The 10,999-nt window shown below is 29.4% G+C and overlaps 1 protein-coding gene across 2 annotated transcripts; it reads right to left on the reverse strand.

The window, feature by feature from the left end:
• Positions 1-1,833: 1,833 nt before the first annotated feature.
• On the reverse strand, positions 1,834-4,884 carry hamp (hepcidin antimicrobial peptide). 2 transcript variants are annotated; one of them, XM_067411941.1, is made up of 3 exons: positions 4,669-4,884; positions 4,328-4,423; positions 1,834-2,353 (listed from the first exon to the last, which is right to left on the reverse strand). In XM_067411941.1, the coding sequence occupies exons 1-3, from the start codon at positions 4,753-4,755 to the stop codon at positions 2,255-2,257; spliced, it is 282 nt and encodes a 93-aa protein (XP_067268042.1). In that variant the 5' UTR covers positions 4,756-4,884; the 3' UTR covers positions 1,834-2,254. The 2 variants fall into 2 exon arrangements, with proteins under 2 accessions (XP_067268042.1, XP_067268033.1); XM_067411932.1 differs by having other exon boundaries at positions 4,328-4,426.
• Between the last annotated feature and the right edge of the window lie 6,115 nt (positions 4,885-10,999).

Below are 10,999 nucleotides of genomic sequence, written 5' to 3' on the forward strand. Positions count from 1 at the left end.
ATTATTATCAATGCTGAAAACACTTCTTCTGCGTAATATGTGGAAACCATGATATATTTTCTTCTGTAATAAACAGAAAGTTCAAACAAACAGCATTTATTCAAATCAGAAATAATAAAAATTATAATAGCATGGGTTTGGAACAACACAAGGGCGAGTAAATAATGACAAGTTTTAACTTCTGAACAGGTTCACAATGTTGTTTTCATCACTGTGCATGTGAGTTTTTATCTGAAATAAGAAAGTCTTATATGAAATGCTTTACACAGTACATTTTTCATTATTCTACTGTATAATTCTCCTATGACAAAATCATGATAATAAAATAAATCCTCCAAACCCAAAGGCACCGCAGGGTCCCCAACAGTTTGACAGAGAATGAATGAGTGAGTGAGTGAGAGAGAGAGAGAGAGGCAGCATTCCTTTGTACTAATTAAAACTAACGACTCCAGGTGCTGCCTGCAATCGACATAACGAAGAGCCAGGCGGCATGTTTGCGTTGGTGGTTTGCCTTGATTAAAGTCTTCATCCATTCTGCTTAAGAATCTCAAGAATATTGAATAACGCTGTTGAGTTCGGTATGAATTATATCAAATATATGATGAAAAAGCTATTGAGCTTTGAGAGAGCACTTTAGAAACATAACAGTGCTACATCAAAGTTTTATATATCCACATGCACATGGTATCTGTTATAAAACCTATTGAGACGCCTCACTAGGGAGCGTTTTGAAACTTCTGGCCCAAATTTGAGGCATTATTCACAGTAAATACAATAATGTCCAAATTAAATGCATTGCAACAAGCTCAATTGAAGTGAGAGACACAATAATAACACTATTAATTCATTTAATGTTAAAATATTAAAGTCCCCCTGTTGTGAAAATCAAGTTTTTAATGTTGTTCATATGTTTTTAATATGCAAATTCTGTATTTTCTCTTTAAAAATGCAGCAATCTAAAGACGGTTTCAAAAAATCGCTTGTGTCTGTGATAGGTTTAGGGTTAGACCTGTGATAGAAATATTTTATGTCAACATGAAATGTACAGAAAATGCAGACCAAGGATGCTCAGGTCAAAGACCAGTCATATGATTAGCTTAGATCATTACAAACCAATCACCAGAACAAATCACAATGAAGAAGACATTGATTTTTACTCAACTGTAAGACTTAAATGTGCATGTATGTTTCTATTCATTAAGACTCACTCTGTTGTTGTAACGAGTGACCTCTCGGCCATAAATAAAACTTCATTTCTACAAAGAGCAACTTGGAAGTCGTGTCAGGTATATGCTGCGCAGCTAAGAAATAGAAGATCCTACGCTCAAAAGACAACGAAAGTAACATCAAGTGTGATTGAGGTAGTGATAGCTTCTTGACGGGACGCCGTCACCATACTTCAGGGAAGTATTGGATTGTATTGTAAGTATTCAGGAATTCAGGGAATTACCTCGAGTTTAAATTGTCAGTGTGAAGTCAGATTTGTATTGAGAATTTCCACGACAGACCATAAAACATAACATTAAGCTGATATAAAATCAGTGGAAGTCCATGCAATATCTTCACATCTAATATAGTGAAACAAATGTGTTTGCCTATAGCCTACACATTAAAGTATCTTGTTGTTTGCTTATAGCAGCAAGCTAATGCTAAACTCCATTGAAATCAATACTGAGGAGAATCAGTATAAAAACCAATATTTGTATGATGCATGAGTTGCAGTCTGGCTCTGAGGTGCATAAATACAACAGTGACATATCAATGTGTCTGTGTTTTAGTGTTTAGCGCCCCCTAGAGCTTCACCACTGACTGAGCTCGAAGCAACAAAACAAATAAATGTTTAAAAATCATTTTATTAAAAATGTTTTTTCATTATACTAAACAATCATTGGTGTAACATGTCTATGTACACAAGCATAATATATATATATATATATATATATATATATATATATATATATATATATATATATATATATATATATATATATATATATACACATGTATAAAATATATAAAATCATAACAGAGTTAACAAAAGCAGGTGAGTTCACCTCATAATGTCTGTTAGATTTCATTAGCTGCAACTTTTACAAAGCATATGCATGGAGACACTGCCTGCATTTATACCCGTTTCAAACAACATGGTGCGACAGGGGAAATCATTTCAGCAGGGACTTTGAAGACAAAATTCCAAATAAGTTAATGTTTCAAAGAAACTCTTTTCCCAAGTGCACATCAAATGCCCATGTGATCAGAATTTACAGCAATATCCACAGCCTTTGTTGCGACAGCAGTTGCAGCAGTATCTGCACAGGGAAAGATGGCTTTGACGTTTTGTCCTGAAAAATGCCTATAGAGAGGGGAAAAAAACATTTTAGTTAGGTCCTACTGAACACAAGCAATTTAATAAAATAAAAACAGTTTAATAAAATGTAATTAAGTATATTATTTATTAATATTATTAATAATATTATTAACTTTTTTATTTTGGGGGATTTTTTTTTTTTTTTTTTTTTTTTTTTTATCCATTCTACAGAATTGGTGCAAAGTCAGAGTTGGAAACATCTTGAAAAAAATTCTTTTTCCACACATTTTGTATGCAAATTGTATAATATCCAGGGTACACGTTTCTAGTAATTGTGTGGTTAATTCTCATATTGTATTTTCAGAAAGTTTTGGAATATGTTTCCTAAATTTGTCACTACCGAAACACAATAATAAATAATTTAATAAGAAAGGTTACATTGACCTATTAAGATTTTGTTTACATCTACCTTGTAAACTTGCAAACTGCTGTCCCACAACCAAAAAAAAAAATACATTTAAAAAGCATTTAAGTATTAAATTTTAGATGTATACTAAAATCCTTCTAGTATCTATTGAATCCCATAATAATATTTAAAATATCAGTAAGCTTAAAAATCATCATTTCTTGGGTACTTTTCCCTAAATTTCAACTTCACTAATTTTTGCTATTTTCTTTTCATTGTTGCTTTTAAAACTTATTTTTGAGTTATGAAAAGTGTAAACATCTACCTTGTAAACTTGTAAATATATGTTTTGCTATTTTTATAAGTAAATCAATAGTAACAATTACAATTTTAACAATATTTCAAGTGTAATTCATGACGTTTGTTGTATTTTGAATCCAATCTTTCTTTGTAAAAGGCATAAAGTTTATCATACTGATTTCAAAGTGAAGGATTCATTTGTCTTAATATACATCGAACCAAACACTATGATAAATCAATATACTTTATTTTTGACAAAACTTCCCATGTTTCGGTCGTGACTGCACATTTTCGGTAGTGACAGTAATGTGTTGGTAGTGACCACAAAACATTACAGAATTTGAACTCACATACTAAAACACTAATTATTTGCATAATAAAACATACTAAAATTCAAATGATTTGCATAACTGTACTAAAATTTAATTTATTTCCCCCAAATAAATGATTATGTTTTCCCTTTTGTCACTACCAAAACAATATCACTACCGAAACAGTCACGACCGAAACATGTGGTTGAAAAACTTTTCAATTTTAGATACTTTTGAGCCTAGCTAAAAGATGCTAGCACAGTTCTGAACAGTTGTACACACATAAAAATTAAATTTTATCGAATAACTCCCAAAAACGATGTCACAACCGAAACTTAACCACATGTTTCGGTAGTGACAATTTTAGATATTTTTGAGCCTAACTCAAAGATGATAATCAGCACATGGTTAGTTAACACAGTTCTGAACAGTTGTACACATAAAAAATTAATTTTATCAAATAACACCTAAAAAGGTTTGCTTAATTGCAGGAAAAAGTGTTTGTTAGTGACGCTCCTTAAAGTTCCACACAGATTTTCAGACTTTTGAACACATTTAACTCAGAATGATGATCTATGAAAGAGTGTTAAAGAGTGTTGAAGTGTGTTAAAATCAGTCTCAGCCAATGGACTAAAACACACACTGTTTCGGTAGTGACGCATTTTTTTGCATAAAGTTTCATGACTTAAAAATAAAATATAAAATAAATATTTTTTTAACTTCACTTTTCATAACTCAAAAATATATTTTAAAAGCAACAATGAAAAAAAAGCAAAAATTAGTGAAGTTGAAATTTAGGGGAAAGTACCCAAGAAATGATGATTTTATATATATTAAGCTTACTGATATTTTAAATAGTATTATGGGATTCAATAGATGCTAGAAGGATTTTAGAATACATCTAAAATTTGAATACTTAGATGCTTTTTAAATGTGTTTTTTGGTTGTGAGCAGTTTGCACCAATTCTGTAGAATGGCCCATATATGAAAATGATTACATACCAGGGGATTTGTTTGTCCCTGTGAAGTTTCTGTTGTTTCTGTCGAGTGTTCGTTCTGCTGTGGTGTTTCAATCTCCATTTGATGCTCATCCTGCTCCTGCTGATGACACACAGAAGACTTTAAAATCTGTGGTATTTCTCATGAAGTCATTAGAGAGCTTATATAATGCTAAATGAATCACATTTGAAAATATATGAATCAAAGTTTCATGACATTTTATTTCAAATGTTCTAGATATTAAGTATGTTTTTGTAAGAATGTTTAATATTTTTACTGAATTGCTTTTTATAAAGCATGCATAAATATTGAAAATGCATATAATCTGCGTTCAAGAAACTGACCTGTGCGAACGGAACGGCTGCGGTCTGAAGGATGCAGATGCATGCGATGACGACTGCAGCAGCGAGAGCCACGTGTGCGCACTTCATCTTCTCTTCTGTGACGCTGAAGGTTGTTCTTCTCTTGAGGAGTTGATGCACTCTGAACTAGAGGGTGATATCTGCTGCTGCTCTTCTTTCAGGTTTATTCCTCCTTCTGCTCACTGAGAATGACAGGCACTGCTCTGGTATTTATTGAGCTCAGAGAGCGTCGGTTCTGCCCCTTTGACCTGCTTGACTCTTCCTGTCAGCTCTTACCCAACACTGGAAACTCTGCTCAACACCAGCACTGTGGAAATTACCACAAGTGTTCTGAGATTAATAAACAAACCAAATGAGTGAATCAATCAATCAATGCATGAATTAATCAAAGAAAAAAAGGTTTTGATGGCCAATAAGCATTAAACTAATAATTCAATTTACATGGTAATTGACCTCATCTTGAAATACTGATAAAATGCCAGTTTAAAAATATATACTATCGAAAGTCATGTTTTAAATGATATATTACATATTTTGCTTCATACTCCTAAATCATTATAAACTCATGGTGTAATATACACTAGACCTTTGAAACAAAATCAACATCAATGCCATCAGTCTTCACAGTTTTCTCTTTTATGATCGTATATATTGACATTTTTGCTTTCCCAGAAGAAATTTCAACAGTCAGTTTAACCTTCTTTACTATAAATATATATATATATATAGAAGAAAGCTGCATGAATCACTTTCTCTCTGATGTTACAAAGAAAGAAAGATCAATTGATGGATAATACATAACTTAAATATAACAACATAAATATAATACAATATATAATACAGAAATGACATGAACATGGACGGACAGAACAGATAGATAGATAGATAGATAGATAGATAGATAGATAGATAGATAGATAGATAGATAGATAGATAGATAGATAGATAGATAGATAGATAGATAGATAGATAGATAGATAGATAGATAGATAGATAGATAGATAGATAGATAGAATGAAAGATAGACAGAACGATAGATAGATAAATAGATAGATATAACTATAGATCGATAGATCGATAGATAGATAGATAGATAGATAGATAGATAGATAGATAGATAGATAGATAGATAGATAAATAGATAGATATAACTATAGATCGATAGATCGATAGATAGATAGATAGATAGATAGATAGATAGATAGATAGATAGATAGATAGATAGATAGATAGATAGATAGATAGATAGATAGATAGATAAATAGATAGATATAACTATAGATCGATAGATAGATAGATAGATAGATAGATAGATAGATAGATAGATAGATAGATAGATAGATAGATAGATAGATAGATATAACTATAGATCGATAGATCGATAGATAGATAGATAGATAGATAGATAGATAGATAGATAGATAGATATAACTATAGATCGATAGATAGATAGATAGATAGATAGATAGATAGATAGATAGATAGATAGATAGATAGATAGATAGATAGATAGATAGATAGATAGATAGATAGATAGAACTATAGATCGATAGATAGATAGATAGATAGATAGATAGATAGATAGATAGATAGATAGATAGATAGATAGATAGATAGATAGATAGATAGATAGATAGATAGATAGATAGATAGATAGATAGATAGATAGATAGATAGATAGATAGATAGATAGATAGATAGATAGATAGATAGATAGATAGATAGATAGATAGATAGATAGATAGATAGATAGATAAATAGATAGATATAACTATAGATCGATAGATCGATAGATAGATAGATAGATAGATAGATAGATAGATAGATAGATAGATAGATAGATAGATAGATAGATATAACTATAGATCGATAGATCGATAGATAGATAGATAGATAGATAGATAGATAGATAGATAGATAGATAGATCGATAGATCGATAGATCGATAGATAGATAGATAGATAGATAGATAGATAAGGATAGATAGATAGATAGATAGATAGATAGAATAGATAGATAGATAGATAGATAGATAGATAGATAGATAGATCGATAGATCGATAGATCGATAGATAGATAGATAGATAGATAGATAGATAGATAGATAGATAGATAGATGTGCAAAAGTGTGACATACAGCAATGAATCGGGAACATCAGGAATGTCTGTGAATCAGCTGGTCTGGATTCCAGCAGAACTGTATGTTGATGTCCAGATAAACTAATAACCCATCGACATGAGCGAGTCCATCAGAACACAGAGCGGCTGCGTCTCAGGAGCGATTCGTGAGGTGTGGAAGCGTCCGATAACCTTCTGCCGGCGCGTGTGGAGCCGAGAGTCTGTCAATAATGCCAATAAATATAAGCGAGAACGGCGTTATGATGGACATCAATAATGATTTCAATTATTGTTCTTCTTTTTTTCACCAGAAGAATTTAAAGTGCAGATAAAATCGTCATGAAAGGGAGACCGAATCATCTGTGTCTTGCATTTTATTATTTTGCTAATAACAAAATTTCCATTAAATAAAGGACAAGTCCAGGCCACATTTTGGGCCTTGAAATCATTAGTTTTCATCATAAACAGGTGTGTGTAGTACAGGCTGATTGTGTTTCCTGTGTTTACCGGGTGATCAGTGTTTCTCAAGAGAACAGGGACACGTTTGGACGCCAGCGCTATCAGCAGGGATCTTCTGGTCAAACAGACGCAGGCTCCAGCGAGACGACTGCTGTCGACCTGACAGGCGCCACAGCCCGTCTCTCCGCTCTGTCCCGGGCCAATGACCCCTCTGCTCCTCTCTTACCTACACGATCCTGACTCTGCCTCCCCTGTCGAGAATTCACTCGCTTACGCTTTCCCGAACACAGAATTTATGACCAAAACATGACGATCGATATCTAGCCTTGACAAAAAAATGACTTTTTCACAAGGTAAAAAGCCTGTTCTAATGAAGCCAGGTGAAAACAACCAGAGAGAATAACTCTGATTCAGTGTTTGCTGCTCTTCGATGGTTTTAGCTGACAGTGTTTGGTTGGTTTTTAGCACCTGATATCCCAGCTGCAATGTGACCAAAACCCTCTAAACCCGTCGACAAACCAGCTTTAATAATGTAAGCAGCTCCCTTTATAGGCAACATCATAACTGAAATGTGCTCAGAAGTGAGCTTTTTTTGTCTCCGATTCAGCACAGCAGGTTGCTTTTATGATTATTGGATTTTTTTCATTTGTTCTCTAAAATGTGGCAATTACAAGTGCGCATTAAAACTGAAATGCATCACACGAATAAATTGGTTGTAATTGGTTGATCAATGTGACTTTGATAAGCATAAAAACACACAGCTCACACTTATATTGGGTTAAAAAAAATATTTATATTATCCACCATCTTAGATGTCTTTTTATGAGCAGTGCATTCTGGGATTTTCTACTTCGCAATTGAGAGACATGATGCTTCCTTAAAATTTGGCATGAAAAATGCTGAAAAATCTTAGAAGGCAACAAAAATATGCTGCTTACCTTTTAAAATAGTGTTCATGTCGGAAGTGCATCCAGTCTGATCCAGTCTGATCCAGTTTATTGGGCGTATTTTTTACAAGTTAAAACAGGATGAAATACTGTGCTGAGTTTGATCGATGTAGCTTGAAAGCTGAAAAATAGAATAAAATAAAGTTATAATAAAATAGAATAAAATTATAATAGAATAGAGTGAACTACATTGGAATTAATAAAAATATAATAAAATACAGTAAAATAAAACAGAATAGAATAAAGTACAATAGAATAAAATAAAGTAAAATAAAAAGAATAAAATAAATTACAATAAAGTAGAATACAATAAAGTAAAATAGAAAAAAAATAAGTAAAATAAAATAGAATAGAATAGAATAAAATAAAATAAAATATAATAGTAAAATACAATAAAGTAAAATAAAAAAGTAAAAGAACAATACAGTAAAATAAAATAGCATAGAATGAATTAAAATAAAATAAAAAATAGAATACAGTAAAATACAATGAAAGTAAAATAAAATAAACTTATAACTGAATAGAATAAATTAAAATAAAAATAGAAAAATAAAGTAAAATAAAAAATAGAATATAGTAAAAAACAATAAAATAAAGTAGAATACAGTAAAATAAAATAGAATAAAATAAAGTAAAGTAGAATAAAGTAAAATAAAATACAATACATTAAAGTAAAATAGAATAGAATAAAATACAGTAAAAAATAAAGAAAAAAATAAAGAAAAATAAAATAAACAAGGCAGAATAGAATAAAGTAAAAATTAATAAAAATAAAGTCAAATAGAATAGAATAAATAAAAAACGTAAAGAAAAAATAAAGTAAAATAAAATAAAATAACTTTGATAGAATAGAATAAAGTAAAATAGAATAAAATAAAGTAAAAAAATAAAGTAAAATAAAATAAAATAGAACAAAATAAAATAAAATACAATAAAGTAAAAAAACAATAAAGTAAAATAGAATAGAATAAAATACAATAAAGTAAAATAAAATAAACAAGGCAGAATAGAATAAAGTAAAATTTAATAAAATAAAGTAAAATAGAATAGAATAAAGAAAAAATTTAAAGAAAAAAGAAAGTAAAATAAAATAAATAGAATAAAGTAAAAAAAACAATAAAGTAAAATAAAAAAGTAAAATTTAATTTAAAAAAAAGCAAAATGAAACAAAATAAAACAGAATAAAGTAAAATAGAATACAGTAAAATAAAATACAATAAAGTAAAATTAAAATAGAATAAAATAGAATACAGTAAACAAAAATAGAATAAAGTAAAGTAAATGAAATGAAAGTAAAATAAAATTGAAAGAAACAAACAAATAAATAAATAATAAAACAAAACAAAACACAAGTAAATCAAAATATTGAATAAATGTATCAATGGATGTCTTAAAATGCTGCCGCTGTAGTTGTTGTGGGTCACATTCATTTTACTGAGAGTTTTACTACACAGCAGTTGTTGACTTTGGCTTTTTGCTTGTTTGCTGACTTTTTCAATTTATGTCTCAATATATTACCAAAAATAAAAAAATAAAAAGAGCTGGCGGGCACATGAAGTCATGCAGAACGGCCTCGCCGTTTCTGTTTGTAGCTGTTTGGTACATGAGGTCTCTATTGTGGCGAGGTGAGAGAAGATACTTGACCTTCAACACCTGACTGACTCAGCTGGAGAACAACAGATGGTGGAAGTAGTGCAGAACATGTTCCATTAAATAAAGCATCTTCAGCTAATGGAGTCCAGTAATCCTTCAATAGCCACTGAACCTGAAGTTCAAGATCCAAAATAAAGCAATAAGCCAAAGGACAACATTCGTTACAGTGATTTTACCAAGTGTGAAGGGTGTTCTTAGACACATTTCATTTTTATTGCATTGCATTTTAATATGACAGAACGTAATATTGAATGGATAGTTCAGGAGTGATTGGAGAGTAAAATATTACTGACCAATCATACTTGAAAAATGCCTTAACAAGCACAACTAACTGAAAGAGAGCAGTTATAAACCTCTGTCCTACATACGCCATGTGTGCACGATTCGCTTCAGCAGAGATTAAGGAAACTGATAGGAAATGAAATGTGTCAGATAATCAGATTATATAGGTGAAAATGTAATTACTTCACATCTGTTGTGAAACACAGGAATCTTCAAGAAAGGAAGAAAAATTTCTTCAGTCATGATGATGATTAAATCCTAACGGTAAATAAAATTAAATAAATAAATAACAAAATAAATATTTAAATAAAGAATTAAATAAATAGTCAAATAAATAAATAATAAATTTTTTTATATATATATATATATATATATATATATATATATATATATATATATATATATATATATATATCAAATAATTTATATTTAAGTAATTCATTTAAATATTTAAAGAAAAACATTTATATATTAAATAAAGAATTAAATAAATACATTTATAAGTATACATATAAAATAAAAAGTAAATAAATTTATTTAAATATATTCAATAATTTATATTAAATTTGTTAAAATTATATAATATATATACAGTATATATTAAATAAATACTTTAAATAAATACATTTATTTAAATATATTTAATAATTTATATTTTATTTATTTATTTAAATACATATATAATACATAATTAAATAAATACATTTATAATTAAATTTATATTATAAATATATTGAATTTATATATACATACAGTATATAATAAAGAATTAAATAAAGAATGTATTTATATATATTTAAATTTATATTAAGTTTATTTATTTAAATATATTAAATATACAATTCAAGTAAAAA

This window comes from Chanodichthys erythropterus, chromosome 2, assembly GCF_024489055.1.
Source record: "Chanodichthys erythropterus isolate Z2021 chromosome 2, ASM2448905v1, whole genome shotgun sequence".
NCBI classification, from domain to species: Eukaryota; Metazoa; Chordata; class Actinopteri; order Cypriniformes; family Xenocyprididae; genus Chanodichthys; species Chanodichthys erythropterus.

Coding starts and splice junctions, on each gene's coding strand:
- hamp (XM_067411932.1), bottom strand. CDS start 4,755: ATGAAGTGCGCACACGTGGCTCTCGCTGCTGCAGTCGTCATCGCATGC. Junction 4,427..4,668: donor CAGCCGTTCCGTTCGCACAG/GTCAGTTTCTTG, acceptor GTGTGTCATCAG/CAGGAGCAGGATGAGCATCA. Junction 2,354..4,327: donor AGGGACAAACAAATCCCCTG/GTATGTAATCAT, acceptor CCCTCTCTATAG/GCATTTTTCAGGACAAAACG.